Genomic DNA, 17196 nt, shown 5'->3' on the forward strand with positions numbered 1-17196 from the left:
TTGTTCAGTCTGGACTAATGTAAAAAACATGGCGGCCTCCGTAGAGAGGGTCCCCTCGATGTAAATATAAAGTATTTAAATATAAAGGGCCTTTTCTGGGGTAAAGAAAACTACAATTGATACAATTTAGGTGAAACAAACTGGTGAAAACATCATGAGGATTATTCTACATAAGATTTCTGCCAATAGTTCCCTTTCACCTGAATCTCACACACTGGACCTTAAAATTGTGACTGTGAGAGTGTCTCTGTAAGTTCCCTCTGTGATACGCTGGCGACCTGTCCAAAGTGTACCCACAACTCAGCCAGCCTGGATGGGTTTCTCATGCTTTTAACTGTCCTGCATTCTAATTCAGTTTTTAACTTCTTTCAGTTTCTGTTTTATCAAAATCTAATTTTAGACTCATACACCTTAGTTTTTATTCTTAGGCACTGTAGACTTGCTGTTTAAAATGTGCTTTTTAAATAAACTTGACTTGATTTAATACCCATAAAATCATATCTCATCATGTAAACATGTGCGAGCTGGGCGTGTGTGTTTTTGGAGCACAGCAGATTCAGGCAAAACAGGATCTGATCTTCTGTGCATCAGAGCTCAGCCAATCACAGATCAGACATGCACATTTAAAGAACAGTCGGTAGAGGTTGCAGACGCAGTGAGCAACCGTGACGGGGTGTGCTCGAGTCCTCGGTCAAGCCGCCGGTGTGGATGTCTCACTCGTGCACTGGTCACACTTAAATGGCTTAAACCAATCCGGGCTATTTCCAACCGTGGAGATTTCTTGTGAGCACGAGCTGGAAATGAAGTTTCTTGGCTTTCTCGCGCTAGTGCTGTGCCGCTCGTCTCGGGCTTTTCCTGTTCCAGTGGGTGAGAAGCTTGTTTGTGCTGCATGTCATCGTTTCCTCTGTGAACCAGCAGATTTACAACAGCCACAATTTAAAGAAACTGACTGTGTAGATGTGTGTTGTAGGAGGAAAGTAACGCAGCCTACTACTACTGCAAAACTTCCTACCATTGTGAAACTTCGTGTTCACTTTTTTTCCTCACACCAAACCAACTGTGTTTATTTCAAATGGAAATCATATTGAAACTTTGGTGTTTAATCCACTTGATTTTCAGAAAATCTCCCCAACGCGATCGAAACTAGGGCAGCAGCGAAAGAGTTAAAGAGAGTTAAACCCACTCAGCTTTGTCTGACAGTGTCAACAAATACTGTACTGGGGGGAAACAATTCCTGGATGTCTGCTGTGTAGATTGCTCAAAGCTGGCAGCCCTTTTTATTCCACTATATGCATTTAATAATCAAGCAGAAGACATTAAATGTTTGCATGGCATGAGAGAAAAAACACCAGACGTCTAATGTAGTTGCACCGAGCACAACCTTAAAATCATATATGAGTGGTTTTATTTTTGCATTCACAGTTGTGTCTTGATGTGTGTTGAGAATGGGGCTATTTTATGCATGAGCAATTTGGAGTATTTGCAGCACAAGTTACTTTCTGTTTAACACCTGTTTTGCATGACCTGTTGTGTAACTTTGTGCATGTGTAAACCGAAGTAAGAGAAGATATACCATTTAGGCAATTCACAACGATGAGGACATAGGTTGAATAATTGTGCAATTTGTCCAATTCAGTTCTGATAAACAATATATGCATTTGTGTGCATTTTTTGTTTTTCCTCCATCAGATACTGTCATAGTTCAGGCCCAGCAGTGGGGAGTGGTGGGTGCTCAGAGCGTTGAGGAACAAGTTCTTCTCAATGGAGTCTCTCTCTCTGGCACAAGCCATGAATTCAACAATATAAAGGAAACCATTTCGACTGATCCCCTCCTCCTGGATCTCATCAGTGTCAACCAGACTTCAGTGCTCAGTAAGCAGGTCACCGTGTGCTCGAGATGAATGTAAGTGATGTTGTTACTTGTGACATTTAACTCTTGTTTTGCCCCCCCCCCCCCAGGGAACCACACTGTTCTGCGCTCTCGTGAATGCATACTGGAGGGGTCTGAGCTGCACTGGACGGACCGTGTGTTCTTTGATGGGAAGGTCTGTCTCACTCTGGACCACACCGACACGTGGAAGGCACATGCACCAGAAGCGCTGGCCATCAAAATGTTGTGGGACCAGGAAGAGCAGCACACGAGGGAAGAGAGGATCCGCCTTCAGAGTGGATGCATCAAGCTCATGAGGGAGCTGAAGCTTTCGGGGGAACAGTCAGGTGTGTATTTGTGGCTTTTTCTTTTTTTTTTATTATAAATCTTTTTATTGGTTTTTTTCATTTACATATACCAGCAGCTCACATATACAGTGTGTGCAAAATAAGCTGTCGAACAGTGGTAGTTGGCTGCTTTATCTAATGCTCTATCGAACTAGAACTGAGCCTTCTGCGAACCCAATTAACCCTTATCCCTTCCCACCCACTGCTAGGCAGACATACAAAAATAAATAAAAATAAAATAAGGTGAGGGGAGGGGCAGGGCATCTAGTCACTTTCTGGGTGAATAGTAACTCTGTTTAAGTACTCTAAAAAGGGTTGCCATGTTTTGATGAAAGCGTTATCAGAACCCGCCAGTGAGAGTCTAATCTTCTCAAGTTTGATATGAGTTAAGATCTCTTTAAGCCAGCTGTTATGTGAGAACATGTTTCCACTTAAATAAGATAAGGTGTCTGGCCAATAGGGTTGTAAAGGCCAATACGCTGTTGCAAGTGTTTAATATGTTAAACATGTGTGTGTGATTAGCAGGAGACTGTTTACATATTACAACTGTCACTGGTGCCTGGGTAAATCTTTGCCAGCCGGACGTTTGTGTAGTGTACCCTGAAAAGAACTTTACATTGTAATAAGCTGTGCCTGGAACATATAGAGGACGTATAAACTAGCTTAAGGATTTTGTCCCAGTGATTATCTGAAATTGGAGCTCCTATTTCCTGTTCCCAAGTCTGGTGCAGACGAGCAGTTTGGACGGGGTTAAGCGAGTCAATGGAGTTGTAAATCACAGAGATGGAGCACTTTTGTGTAGGATCGAGGGTGAGCAAGGAATCAATCAGAGATCCGGAAGGGTGGTTGGGGAAGTGAGGGTAGGTGGTTTGGACAAAGTGCCTGGCTTGGAGAAAACGAAAAAAGTGAGAGTGGGGTAATTCAAAAATCAGTAAATGTGTTTTCTTTGTAAAGGTCTTTGATATACAATAAACCTTTGTTTCACCAGGCAGTAAAAGTGGGGTCTGATAAAGAGGGTGGGAATAGATGTTTTTTAACAAATGGGGCTACAGTTGAGTGCTCATTCAAGCCATAGTCTTATGAAATTGATTCCGAATTTTCAGTGAATTAGTAACAACAGCGCGGGAGACCTGTGTGGCATTTGTGGGATTTTGAGATGAATTTTTTTCAAGTTTGCGACTAGAACTCAAGCAAAACCAGTGGTGTAATATTTAGATTTGAACACCAGCTATAAAAGACTTAAATATCAGTATTGGAAATGTTATTCTCCCTAATATTTGCATTAGCATTGGGCCAAAAAATTCCACATTGGCCCGGCTCTAATTTTACATGAAAAACTCTAATGCTTCTACACCCGGATTAGTTGCAACTTAATTATAAGGGAGTACCTATCCATTCTACATGATTCATTTGTTCTGTATTCTCAATACAGTATTGGTCATAACAGATAGAATAGACCACAGTGTCCTGGGTCCTGTCTGGAGGTTATTACTCTGCAGAAACTGCTTGAATGTTGCTGGTGGCTGTGAACTGTGAAGGCAGCTGATGGCATTTCACTGTTAGTCATATGACTGAATGTGTGCCAAGAAAAATAAAGGTTCAAGTAAAGTAGTCCCCATGATTTGTCCCATCTCCACATAAAAACCCACATGTTTTACAGTAACCAATTATTTGTTATTTTAGGTGCAGGGATTCCCTTGCCTCAGGTTCTGATCCCGATCATGGCACTCCTTGCATTTACCGGCTTTATCCTAATAAGCCTCCTCCTCTCCAAAAACGGGGGTGAGTAAATGAGATTGTTTTTTCCATGTGGATACTAATAATCTTGAACCTTTTTTAATTCACAGTTTATAATCTTAACAACCCAGCAAAACAATTCCTTTTCAAGTCCGGTACACTGTAATGTTAATGTTTAATCTCTGAATATATCACCTGAGTTCACAGAGTGCAGCATCATTTGTCTTGTCATGTGATTTTTGGTATGGACCCTCATACTCTCTAAATCTAAAGCATGGTCATGTGATTTGTCTTTCTCACACTGTGCTTAGGTTTGAGGCACCCTGGAGGTAAGAGAACAACAACCCTTTTGTTTTCATTTTAACTTTCAGTAAACTGTAGGTTAAATATAAAGTGAACTGAGAGCAACATACCCTATTTTCAAGTAGTTAATGTGCCAGTCATGGGATTGTATCTATCCTGATTCGCTGAACAGTGAACAGCATCAACTCACTTTTATTGTGACTGAATATGCAGCAGGTCCTCCCAGGTCATGCATGTATTTATAAATATGATTTCTTTGCAGGGGTTATCGGCTCACTCATACATTACCCCAAGGACATGACTGAAATGGATCCAGAGGAAAAAGGCAATGGTTACCATACCTTGTGATTCAAAGCTCCAGCTAAATGTCAGACTTGGGTTTGAGCTCTCTCCGCTGTGTCCGCTGTTGAATGTCCACTTCCTGATTTACCATTAAATATGTTTCTTCTGTCTGTGATGACTGTAAACATACCTTTGCTATACTGAACCAACATTGTGTAACGAACCAGTCTACATTTCAGACCACATTAGTATATGCACTTTATCATGCATGTATTACACTTTACACTGGTGATTTTAAAACCTTTTAGCTTACAAATGAATGTATTTACCCACACACACAGAATGTAGGTATGTTCACTGTCTGCAACAATGTACAAGCTTCTATTTGCACAGTTAATAAGGGCCGAAGTTTGAGATATTAAAATATGCGGAAATATACATGGGTAGGATTCTGTTTGAAGCCTGCACAGTATTTAATGAAAGTTACGACAAAGAATGTATCAGAATTAGAAATACTTTATTAATCTCCGGAGGGAAATTCAAACGTCACAATGTTACTGAGCAAGCGATGTAGTAAATAGTCATAGTGTGTACATAAAGCTCTGCTCAAATCAAAAATGCAGCCTTGCCCTGAGATTAATAATAGTGAAACTCTGCCAAACACTGGATGGACTGTAGTTTTCCAAAGAGGCTGACTGTGCCGAGGTGTTGTTTTTCTAAAAAACGTCCTAATTGTTATTTGTCTTTGTGATTATGTGTGCTGTTGCAATTGTCAATATTTTGTTTCCTATTACATGTGTAAACAATTCCTTGTTCATTTTATATGGTCACATTTTTTTGTTTGGTTCCAGGTCACCTTAATCTGCAGATTTGAGAATGAAATGAATAAATTCCATAATTCACATTGTTTTTGTCAATTATTATTTTCGCAGATTTTGTCTGAGGAGTGTTATCTTTTCACACAGCTATGAATTTAATGTGTCCACATTGATGTGAGATCATGTTGAAAAATCCACCTTTAATCCAATATCAAACAACTGATATAAACTTTAGTGTGCGCTTAGATGCATCTTTTTGTATTTGTACACTGGTTTCATGATGGATTTGAAGTTAAAAACATTTGTATGTTGTTTTTGAGATTTTTGTATAATTCATAGTATTCCGTAAGGTTTTGACTGCAGTCATTAAAATAGTATAACAAAATGGTCATCTTGTATTACTTTGTTTTCTTTTTTTAAAGACTTTTCAGCACCTAACCTAAAACACCTTGAATCCCATTAATCTTGTTCACACATATACATCTAATCACGTGATCACTCTTGGGTCACAAATCAAAGACAAAAAAACGATTAATTTGATGTGTTTAAATCTGTGGTTTAAAGCCATACATAACCAAAAGAGAAATTTTACAGGTGCTAACTAGTTTTCAATGGGTAAATAAATATGTAAATGTCTCGTCAACATGCTCTCCTGTAGGTTGTGAGAAGTCTCTGATATTCTTTATCCAATCAAACTATCCTACAGTCGTACTTTGACAATTGATCATTGAGTAATCTTCATATGTTTCTTTTAAATAACTAAATCCAAGCACCACCAATTTAGAAATATAGATGAAGAAATAAAGTGCCCTGCTGGAATCTACACATTGTTCATACATTACCTTGGACTGTTTTCTATTATTGTATGGCCTGCAGATACATGCATCACGTGCTATGTTCAAATAAACATTAATAATATAATTTTTTTATTTAGGCATTCATTATTATCATTTATTATCATTGCCCAGTAGGCGGCGGTAGATTTTTCTTGGATAAGTAGGGTTGTTTTCAGACGTTGATACGTCATGAAGTCTCCTCCACCAATCAAATGGACGCATTCGTAAGCGTTGCCGTGGCGATAGCGGCAGCTCCTTGAACGAGCCAATCACAGGAGAGCTTTCAGGCATTTAAACCGTGTGGCGTCATATCCCCAGAATTCAAACTGTGGGAGCGGAGGAGAGAGAGAGAGGCCGCGGATCCTCCACGTTTTCTGAAAAAGGTGAATTTCATGTGTTGTTCAAAAAGTTTCCTTTTCTTTCAGGAAGTCAGCGGAGTTGTCTTTTTCGCAGTAGAGTAAATAAACACTGGTTCTCGCTGCGGAAGCTAATGCTAACTTTCGTTTGTTTAACCCACTGTAACAACAGCAATAGCGTAAATGGGCAAATGGGCTGAAGCTAGTTAGCATCGTTTTCTTAAAAAGCTCGCACCAGCCGCTAACGTGGTGCTAACTCACCGAGCTAACAAAACACAACCTGGATTAGCTTCTGCTGTTTATTGTGAATGCGTGTAAAACGCTTTTTCTTCCTTGGCTCCGGTTTCCAGCTCGTGTGAAAACTTGGAATTAAATAAAGATGGCGCAGTTCGGGTTTGAGAACGACATCCACAGTATCCTGAAGCTGGACATGCCCATCACCAACGCTCCCATGGCGAGGTGGCAGAGGAAGGCCAGCTCCTCCAACACGTCCGCCCTGAGCGGCCTGTCGCCCGGCAAATCTACCAATGTGTCGCAGAGCTCATCGAAGACACCGAGCAAAACACCAGGTAACGCCACAGCCATTCACACCCTGAGACCTGGCAACGCCGTCATCTCCTCAAACACCAACAGCTGTTTCCTCCATGTTTTGTGTTCATAGGTAAAAATAAAAAGCAAACGCCCTCCAAAATGGGGGGTGACCGCTTCATCCCCACCAGAAACAGCAACCAAATGGATGTGGCGAGTTTCCTGCTCACAAAGGAGAACGAGCCCATGGACACAAACAACACAGCAGGGACATCAGTGAGTTATAATCTGTTCTGGTGCATTTCTCCTCTTGTACGTGAAGAAGTGTATTGATCAACGCTGTGTGTGTGTTTTTAGGACAACCAGAAAGCCTGGTCTGTGTCACTGAATGGATACAATATTGAAGATGCAAAGATCCTGCACCTTGGAGGGAAACCACTGAATGCACCTGAAGGTAAGGAAGGAAGGAAGGGAGTTAAACCAGTTCTGGCCTGTCTTCACTGGCTTCCTGACAAATTCAGGATTGATTTTAATTTGCGGTTGAACCGTTAATCCATCCCGGACGCTGAGGTCGACCATTCTGATGCTTCAGTGGTTGTTTTGAAATTAACCTTGACTTGACACCTTGCTTAGCAAGAACATTGAATGCATGATATAGATGGTGATGATTTCTTTTTTTGTCTTATTTGCAGGTTATCAAAACAACTTGAAAGTCCTCTATAGCCAGGTTGCAACTCCTGCCTCGGCCAAAAAGACGAGATACATATCTTTAACTCCTGACAGAATCCTGGATGCTCCTGCTCTTCGCAATGATTTCTGTGGGTTCAGCATTTAAGCGTTTCCTAATGGCATTCATTCATTCATTAGATTCCTGACAAGCTTGACGCAGATCAATGCACTTGATACTGTATGTTAAGGTTTTCATTCATAAATATTTTGATGACTCATTTGTGCCTTTTCTTTTTTTTCTTTCACAGATTTGAATCTGCTTGACTGGAGCAGTCGAAACGTTCTTGCTGTGGCTCTTCATAACACTGCTTACCTGTGGGACGCCACTCAAGGAGACATCATTCAGCTCATGAAGTTGGACCGTGAGGAGGACTACATCTGCTCATTGTCCTGGACCAAGGAGGGAAGCTACCTGGCCATCGGCACAAGTGACTGCAAAGTTCAGGTCAGTTTTGTGACACACAGACATGCACCATCTTAGTTCTTAAAAATCCTTGAACTATAATTGGTTTAATAACTGATTGTTGTATTTTGAATTTGTTTTTGTAGCTATGGGATGTTGAAAACCAGAAGCGTTTGCGCAGCATGGCCAGCCACACAGCCAGAGTTGGTAGCCTGAGCTGGAATGACCATATTCTTTCCAGGTAAATAATTTTTTCGTCTAATTTAAAAATCAATTTTCCAGTGGTTTCCATTTTTATTCGGACTCGGAGTGTGACGTTTTCTTTCTTGTCCTCCAGTGGCTCCAGGTCAGGGCACATCCACCATCATGATGTGAGGGTGGCAGACCATCACATCTTCACACTCAGCGGTCACTCTCAGGAGGTGTGTGGACTGACGTGGTCCCCCGATGGGCGATACCTGGCCAGTGGGGGCAACGACAACTTGGTGAGCGTATGGCCCCGTGTGAATGGGGGCAGCGTCAGCAATGAAAGCCAATCAGTCCGCTGCTGGAGCGAACATCAAGGAGCTGTCAAGGTGAGCAGCGTTGTATTCATACGCCCAGAATTTGGGATGACATGGAAATACTTTGTCATAAATATTCTCTGCTATAAATATGACATTAAGTTTTGGATGTGTTGTAGGCTTTGGCTTGGTGTCCATGGCAGCCAAACATCCTGGCATCTGGAGGTGGTACCAGTGATCGTCACATCCGAATCTGGAACGTAAACAGTGGCGCCTGCATCAGTTCACTCGACACTCAGTCCCAGGTACTGCACACTTAAACTGTTTTCAGACATAAACTGGGTCCAGACATGAACATGAGTGGGACATTGTCTGGAACTTTTAGGTGAGGGCTGGCTCCTGGGTAGAGCAGCAAGGATGCAGAATATATGGACAAAATCCACAGCAGAAATCTAGTGTTTTTGTTTAAAGCGTCATCTTTTGTTCGCATCTCCTTTGTATGTCACCCTTTTTCATCCAGAGATGTTTGTCTTTTTTTGCATCTGTTGTGTTTTTATAAATGTGCCACACCCACTGGGCTCACCAAGATTTTTAAGATTTCAGGAGCAGCTGACATTTGGACACTTGTTTTGCCCTCTAGAGTTTGGTAAATGTCTGACTGCTGCTTCAGACTCCTGGTCCTCTGTTAGAAATATCTGATTATTTACTTGTTTTCAGTTTTAAGAATTTAATTAAAATTTTACTCAAATTACACTAACTTTGCCTTTCAGATCTCCTCACTGTCATTTGCACCAAACTATAAGGAGCTGGTCTCTGCTCATGGATATGCTCACAACAACGTCGTTATCTGGAAGTATCCGTCTCTCACCAGAGTCGCAGAGCTCAACGGTGAGTAACTGTTTTAACGAGACTGTTTCTGCACGTGTTCACTCACTTTATGTTGAAAGAGATACACTCTAACATAAATTCTGTGTCTTTAGGTCATGAGGACAGAGTTCTGAGTTTGACTATGAGCCCAGACTGCTCTACAGTTGCGACTGTCGCTGGGGATGAAACAATACGTATGTGGAAGAGCTTTGAAGTGGATCCTGTGAAGAAGAAGGCCAAAGAAAGGATGGTGAAGTCAACCAGCAGTGTCATTCATCAATCAATCAGATAACTTTCTTTTTTCTTGAATTGGGGTTTTTTAGTCTGTATAACAAATGTGCAAATGTTTTATTTAATCAACAATAAAGTTGTCCACTGGTGTTTTGGCCATTAATGGCTTCTTGCTGCTCTACCTATGGGTTAATTGTTTATATAGGTCCGCTAGTGTGGTAAAGTTCAAGTGTTGGCTTTCAAGCAGCTCACTCATAAAGTTTTATTGTAATCATGATGCATTGTATACAATGGACTGGATTATAAATAAATGGTTTTACTGTTAAAGTGCCTCTGTCAGCATTTCTTCGGTGTTAAAGGTGCAGTGTGTAGCAGTTAGTGGTCAAGTTGAATGTTGCAGCTGAACACCCCATCACCTCAACCTCCCCTTCTAAACTTGAAAGAGAACCCGTGGTAGTTGTCATAAAAACTCAAAGGTGTTAAGTTCGGAATACTGTAAAACATGGCGGCCTCGGTACAGAGGACCCCTGGACCTTAAACTGTAGGGCTAGGACAATATCGGTATGTAATGCATCTTGACTTAATCTTCAACTGTGACATTTATACTGCAAAACAAATAAACCTGGACACAAGGCTTGTTTTTTAACCCTCGGTATTTGTTAGGTTAACAAAAACTTTTATTGATGCACTTGACAGTGTCCTTAACTGCCTGAGACAGACTCCAGGTTTGTTCTTTGGCAAAATCAAATCATACATTCATGCACATCCTACCAGACAACTATCTGAACTACAGAGACCTCATATCTCCAGCAAGGCCCAACCGTCTGCCAATGAGGCCACATGTAAATTCACTGGGTACAGATTTTTATTTGGATTTGCACCAATTATTGATATCAGCCCCTTAAACAAGTAATTTTTTTTTTCATCTAGGTCTTTTCCTACTTCTGTGTTGAGTATTTTTATTGCTTAATCCTGCCAACTAACAAGCACAGATGAAAAAACATGCAGAGGAATTTTCCATGCAATGTCTGGCTGGAACAGCTAAATCCCTATAAACAGTTGGATACATTTGCTTAAGAAACAATCGTGCTGCACATGCTCGTGTTCCTGTTCATTCTTTTATTCTACATCAATTCTTACATCTAACTTCTGAGATTCTTATGGATTCAGAAAATTATTTTATTATGGTGAAAAGTAAAAATTACAACGTCCATTGAGCTTTCAAGTCAGAAACAGGCAACGTTTTAAACATGAGTCAATTACATCATACAACATATTTATCTTGATTTCGTGGCAGATGTCGGACCCACTTAAAAGCTTGCACTTCACAACAAGATCGTCAACCACTCCGTAACGATTTCTTTTATTCAGATGTATTTGAACGCACCGGTTAGCTTCACTCTCAGTTTGCTGGGAGAATAGACCATACAAAGTTGCAAAACTCAGACATGCATGATCACACAAAGCAGTGTACGCGTCACTGCCTCATTATGCAAAAAAACGTATCAATACTGTAATATACAGTTTAACATTTCTTTTCCACAATTCTTACAATTGAAAAATTGTGTAGTGTAGTATATTTCTTACAAAAGTGCACACCACACAACTGCTTTCCAAATGACACAGACCTTCATCTAATTGTTTTTTATTTCAAATGATAAATAAGAAGAGAAGGAGAGAAAAAAAAAAAAGAATTTGACATTTAGAATTAAAACCTTTGTTTTGGCATAAGCTTTGTAGCAGTTATTTACACGTGCAAGTCTTTCAGTGGGAATGGTGCAATGTTTCCAAACAACCAGGGTCATGTCAGCCAAGCTGGAATTGAAAAACCCTATCAGTGACAAAATGAGCACCAATCTTCATGTAGCGTGTGTCACAGTCAATAGTTTTCACAAGAACCAAAAGTGTCACGTTAGATAACCACCAAAATACAATATGGCATTCATATCCCAATACATGTGCATACGTTTAAAAGACTAGACTAATTTAGATATTATAAACAGAAGCAGTATATTGGAATTTGTGCCATCCCAATATGCTATATGAACAATGAAGGACAGCTATAGGCCCTATTGAGCCACCTGCTGTTTTTCCTTCTCATTCCAGTCACTTAAGTTAGATTTCCTTTACTTTGCCCATCAAGATTTTGCCGTTGGTGTAGTGGGACACGTTTCCATTCTCCTTGTGCTTGCCGTTGGCCACCACAGGGATGGGTTCGCTAGCCGAGCCGTTCGACTTCAGCTGGTCATTTGTGACGGGCAGCCGCTTGCCCTTTATATAGGCCTGCACCCAGAAGTTGGAGAACAGCAGGAAGAAGAACATTCCATAAATCCAGATCAAGTGGATCCACATCTTTACCTGGTAGTCACATTTCTCCATGAAGTAGTACTGGCTGATGTGGACGGAGACAAGGATAAACTGCGTCTGCAAAAACAGAGAGCATATGGTTACAAATTGGTTACCGATTAAAACTATATTCGATTTTTTATTTTTGGGGGAAATGGGGACGTACAAGCTGGATGGCAGTCATGTACTTCTTCCACCACAGATATTTCTGGAATCGAGGCCCTGCAGCAGAGAGTCCATAGTAGAAATACATGATAACGTGGATGGCTGCATTCACCATGGCGTGGAAGGTGCCCATTCCTCCAGCTTGAGAAGAAAGACACAGGGAATTATCTCAACTGTCACACATGGCTAGGAGAATTTTTTTAATATATAGATTATCCACGTTTAAGCCACAACAAACATGGACACAGTGTCAACGTGATGAAGTACGTTGCATTGATATTGAGTGAATCTCACCAGGAGTCAGGGTGATGCCCCACCACCATGTCCACGGCATGAAGGAGTGATGGAACACGTGGAGAAATGTGATCTGGCTTTGTTTCTTCCTCAGCACAAAGAATGCCTGAAATATGAAAATCCAGTTAAGCTCAAGTTGATATGCACATGAGGTATACGAATATTCTGATGAGTCACTAGAAAAAGTGAAAAGAGAAGAGATGGAAGTGTCCTTACTGTGTCGAGGAGTTCAATGTATTTTGAAAAATAAAACATCCAACAAGCTCGAATCATCTGGGGGGAAGGTAGAAGATAGAAAGATAGAAAATAGTTGTGATCTCAAATATTGAACAGGAATTGAATATTCACCAAAAGGAGACAAATACCGATTTATTTATTAATGATAATAAACAGCTGAACTAAAATGCTTTTCAGGGCCCAACAATAAGAAAAAATATCACTTTTATTTTATAAAAGTTATAAAAGTGAAAGAAATAATAATTCTGGATCTGCTCCCTGATCTGGATACAAACCAAACTTTTATGGAAATACTTTCAGATGTTTTTATGTAATCCTGCTCCCAAAATAAAATGAACTTCAAAATACTGAAAAACTATAGGCACGGTCAACTTGATTGATTTATTTTGTTGACCACGTGAAATAATAAAACTTAGTAAATTCAACAAAACATAAAATGAATCAGACAGAGACGAGATGATGAACCTGACTTACTCTGAAAGTCTCCGGTCTGCTGGAGGTGTCGACTAGGTCACATCTCCATGTATAGGTGGTGCCCCATCCAGACATCAGGAACTAAGTAAAAAAACAAAACAAATCAACATTTAATGTCAAAAATGATATGCAATTCATTTAGCTCATTCAACCATGAGGGTATAAACCCAGAACAGCAAGAATCATGTAGGTATATTAGCTTCAAAAAAGCCAAAATACAAAAGTACTTCATGTAGGTGCAATATATAAGTGCAACTAGACTTTATTTTTATTGTTTTGAGAGTTGACGATAGTTATTAGACCATCATCTTCTTAACCAAGGTGTAGTCTGAAGAGATGCTTCATGTTTGGAAGGAGAGGGTGACGTGAGGGGTGTTCAGCTGCAACATGCAATTTCAACACAAGATATCACAACATTCTACACACTGTACCTTTAAATCTCCACAAGAGATGAGAAGAGGTGAGTCAGCTCTATTCCTCACTTTTTTTTTTCTTACCTCAAACACTATGTAGGCGTTCAGTAAAACCATGCTGAGGTTGTAGACGATCATGGCTACTTTTAAATTGAAAGGTTTGCGGTGTGCCATCAGGCGGGGTCCGGCGTACACAGAGAGGAAGACGTAGGCCAACAGGATGGTGGTCATCTCTACGGGACTCTTCATCAGAGGGTAGTCTCTGACTCTGGCATCTGGGGAGGACCAACACACACACACACTCAGCAATTTATATCTCTCAAAAAATGTGGTGAGGAATGAATCACTGAAGGAGACAAAGACACTTACCGGTTCTTGATTTTAGATAATTGTGTAACTTTAAAACGTTTGACAAAGCTTCCCCCAGCATGGTGACGACTTTTGCTTTTTCTTTTGTTCCTATTAAAGTCCTGAAAGATATGAAAAAGACGAGAGATTGTGAAACCAGGAGACAAAGAGCGGAGATGAAAATGAGGTGAGCCACTGAAAGACCCATCCACCTGGTTTCCCACCAACTGAACAAACAAGGAGACAGCTGCTGGCTCGTCAAACACCTCCGAGAGCCATAATGTACATAATGTTAAAAATAACCTGTACAATGAGATCCTCTCATAGTCATATAAGTTCTCTCTGTTTAGAACAAACTCGAGCTTCATTCAAAAGCTTTATTTCAATTAGTAAGTTAAAAAAATGAATTGACAATAACAAAATACAGTTAGTTTGACTGTTTTTATGAACTATCTGATTCTAGCTGTAAAAAAAATGAAATGTTCCTTTGCTGACTAACAGAGCAAGTCAAACAGGTGAGGCAAAGAACTTGGCCCATATTTCCAAACTAGCCGGCCAACTGTGCAACTGAGGTATGAGCTGATCTGGGATTTCCAGGGAGTTTCAGTACAGAACATCCCGAACAAAAAACACAAGGTTAAAGTGGAAGACCTGATGATTAACGACAGTTTTTTTTGTCTGAAAGTAAACCAAAGTTAAACACTGAACTGATTGAGTGTGTGACAAACAAAAAGACACCAATGCTCCCCAAAACACAAAGAAACTTACTCACAATCAAAGCATAAGAAGTCTTTTACAGGAGCAGCACAAACACAAAAGGATCCTCGAGGTTAACACATCTCGAATTGTAAAAAAAAACCTCTGCTGCTACATTCATACAAAGTGACTCACCTGCTGAGAACAGGTCCTCAGCTCTCAACTCCTGCTCAGCCGGAGCAGGCAGCACACCCAACCCGGAGAATCCCAGGCCTCAGCAGCACCAGTGATAGGGATCAGGTGGAGGCCTGACACATGAAAAGAGCTACTGTGTGGGTAGCGGAGGCCTCCAGCTGCCTGTAAAAGGTTTCTTTTGGTAAAAATCCAGAGGCTGAAACTCTCATAGGTTCAAGGAAATTGTGGGAGACAGACAGAAAGCAAGAGAGGTGAGTAAACGTGTGAGGACAGCTATGATAACTATGAGAGTGTGATCACTCAACTCAATTTAAACTCCAGGGCACTACTACAGACCTTGCTGGTTTCAGGACCACACCCTGTTTCAGTGCTCGGCTCCACCTCTCTATGTGCACTTGGCCTGTTTGTGATTGGTTGGCTTCGTCACTGATGATATGGGGGATGAGGTCAGAGCGATGGAGGATGGTTGAACAAACCAAGATCAATTCAATTAATGGGAACATGAGCTCAAAGAAATGAGGCTTTAGCTTCACGTGAAATATTTTGTTGGTTGAATTTTCAAAATGTCTGACCTGAGTGGAAGAACAGGTTTGACAGGGACGCTCCAAAACAGATAAGATTATGTCTCTTAAATAAAACTCCAACTTTATTTAGGCTAAAGGTAAACTGTCACATTGTGTTGCCCATCCCTTCCTGTGTGGTGGCCCAGAGGCTTGGTTCCCGTTCAACTCCTGCTGGTTTTACCTGTTCCCCGAGCACTGGCACTAAAGGGTGTGATGGCGCTTGAAAATGTCCCCCCCTCCACACGTATGTTAGACTGAACTGTCAGCTGGAACGCTAGGAATCTGTGCACGAAAGACAGAGAGACACAGAGAGAAGGAGAAGAAAGAATCTCTGTTTACGTACTATTTGACAATTGAACTCTTGGCAGCTCAGAGATGATGCAAAAATCAATGCCACTTGAATATTCAAAATATGACGTTTGTTTGTTTGTTTGTAAGCAAGATTGCACAAAAACAACTGCACAGTTTTCCCTGAAACTTGATGCAAGGATGTGGTATGGGCCACGGAATAACCTTTTCCATTATGGTGCATCCAGCAATCTTCTTTAACATTGTGAGATATGGTATTTTTAATTTTCAGCCTTGGCGGACATATTCACCATGTTTGTATTATATTTGTATAATTATGTTGATGTGTAATTTAACATTTTCAAAACTTTTTAGTGTTTAGTATTCTGCACGTCCTCATTTTACTTGAGAATTGTCCACAAGAGAGTTCCCACATAGATCAAAAAATTATTTTTTATGTCAATTTTTGCAGATGGCTTGATGCAATCTTACTGGATAAACAAAAAAGTTCATAATAAATCTTTTGTCAATATACTATAGTTTATGTTGGAAAATTGTCGTCTTTCTGGTTGTTGGGCCTTGGTGGAGGTATGTGGTCTGTTGAGTTCCATTTGAGTATTGCACATAGCTGTAGGTGCAAATATGTTGAATTTTAATTTGAAGAAAGGGAGAAGTGACGAAGCTTGGTTCACATAAAGATGCTTCATGAATGCACCCCCTCGCTGTGCTTTTAACTTTCAAGTTTAATAAGTCAGAACCAATTACATGATGTGGACGATTGCAACAAAAAGAATTCTGGGGAAAAAATGTCCGAAAATGGGGTTTAGTGTATATCTCATGTGGACGACGACAGTTTGTGAGATAAGTTGATTCAAGTTTATTTATGCCACTCCAGCCTTGTCTGTAAATCATACAGTGGAACAAATTTGTGTTCCCCAGGTCCCGTGGGCACAAAAACACAGTTAAATGACAACAACAAAGGAACAGTTTACACAGTATGTGACTGAAAAGAAGGGATCAGAAGCTACCGACTGGTCACTTAAAGGTGTGGCACTCTCACTCGCCTTGGGTCGTTGAAACGAGAAACTGAGCTTGTTATCACATTTAACAGTTAAGTTTCAGTGGAAGATCTCTAGAGAAGATAATGAGGGGACTGCAGATAATATCTTTGCCAAGAAGATTAAGTTTCATCCCTGTCCATTTGTTGGTTTATTTTTTTTTCAGCAGGATTAACACATCTCCACAAAACTTGCTGTATGGATGGAACATGGACCAAGAGGAAACCATACAATTTTGACGTGGACTAAGAGACAAACTTGAGAATTATTTTTCACTTTCATTGCGGGAAGTGGCTTTTGTTAATAATA

The 17196-nt window shown here is 40.5% G+C and overlaps 3 protein-coding genes across 3 annotated transcripts; 2 read left to right on the forward strand and 1 right to left on the reverse strand.

The window, feature by feature from the left end:
- The first annotated feature begins 578 nt into the window (after positions 1-578).
- On the forward strand, positions 579-5746 carry LOC109640269 (uncharacterized). Its single transcript, XM_020104171.2, has 6 exons — positions 579-867; positions 1690-1872; positions 1960-2217; positions 3901-3999; positions 4266-4283; positions 4520-5746. The coding sequence occupies exons 1-6, from the start codon at positions 801-803 to the stop codon at positions 4603-4605; spliced, it is 711 nt and encodes a 236-aa protein (XP_019959730.1). The 5' UTR covers positions 579-800; the 3' UTR covers positions 4606-5746.
- Positions 5747-6457: 711 nt separating this feature from the next.
- On the forward strand, positions 6458-10137 carry cdc20 (cell division cycle 20 homolog). The gene is made up of 11 exons (XM_020103924.2): positions 6458-6576; positions 6900-7118; positions 7211-7353; positions 7435-7531; positions 7770-7895; positions 8055-8251; positions 8356-8450; positions 8547-8784; positions 8892-9017; positions 9483-9600; positions 9693-10137. The coding sequence occupies exons 2-11, from the start codon at positions 6929-6931 to the stop codon at positions 9869-9871; spliced, it is 1509 nt and encodes a 502-aa protein (XP_019959483.1). The 5' UTR covers positions 6458-6576; positions 6900-6928; the 3' UTR covers positions 9872-10137.
- A 308-nt stretch (positions 10138-10445) lies between these two features.
- On the reverse strand, positions 10446-15267 carry elovl1a (ELOVL fatty acid elongase 1a). Its single transcript, XM_020104086.2, has 8 exons — positions 14979-15267; positions 14109-14209; positions 13824-14014; positions 13327-13407; positions 12832-12888; positions 12616-12721; positions 12323-12462; positions 10446-12234 (listed from the first exon to the last, which is right to left on the reverse strand). Exons 2-8 carry the CDS (start codon positions 14167-14169, stop codon positions 11926-11928), a joined length of 945 nt encoding a protein of 314 aa, XP_019959645.1. The 5' UTR covers positions 14170-14209; positions 14979-15267; the 3' UTR covers positions 10446-11925.
- Between the last annotated feature and the right edge of the window lie 1929 nt (positions 15268-17196).

The sequence above is a fragment of the Paralichthys olivaceus genome, chromosome 16 (assembly GCF_024713975.1).
Source record: "Paralichthys olivaceus isolate ysfri-2021 chromosome 16, ASM2471397v2, whole genome shotgun sequence".
NCBI classification, from domain to species: Eukaryota; Metazoa; Chordata; class Actinopteri; order Pleuronectiformes; family Paralichthyidae; genus Paralichthys; species Paralichthys olivaceus.

Coding starts and splice junctions, on each gene's coding strand:
- LOC109640269 (XM_020104171.2), top strand. CDS start 801: ATGAAGTTTCTTGGCTTTCTCGCGCTAGTGCTGTGCCGCTCGTCTCGG. Junction 868..1,689: donor GGCTTTTCCTGTTCCAGTGG/GTGAGAAGCTTG, acceptor TTCCTCCATCAG/ATACTGTCATAGTTCAGGCC. Junction 2,218..3,900: donor GCTTTCGGGGGAACAGTCAG/GTGTGTATTTGT, acceptor TTGTTATTTTAG/GTGCAGGGATTCCCTTGCCT.
- cdc20 (XM_020103924.2), top strand. CDS start 6,929: ATGGCGCAGTTCGGGTTTGAGAACGACATCCACAGTATCCTGAAGCTG. Junction 8,252..8,355: donor CAAGTGACTGCAAAGTTCAG/GTCAGTTTTGTG, acceptor TTGTTTTTGTAG/CTATGGGATGTTGAAAACCA. Junction 8,785..8,891: donor AACATCAAGGAGCTGTCAAG/GTGAGCAGCGTT, acceptor GATGTGTTGTAG/GCTTTGGCTTGGTGTCCATG.
- elovl1a (XM_020104086.2), bottom strand. CDS start 14,169: ATGCTGGGGGAAGCTTTGTCAAACGTTTTAAAGTTACACAATTATCTA. Junction 14,015..14,108: donor TTATCTAAAATCAAGAACCG/GTAAGTGTCTTT, acceptor GGTCCTCCCCAG/ATGCCAGAGTCAGAGACTAC. Junction 12,722..12,831: donor ACATTGAACTCCTCGACACA/GTAAGGACACTT, acceptor TTCATATTTCAG/GCATTCTTTGTGCTGAGGAA.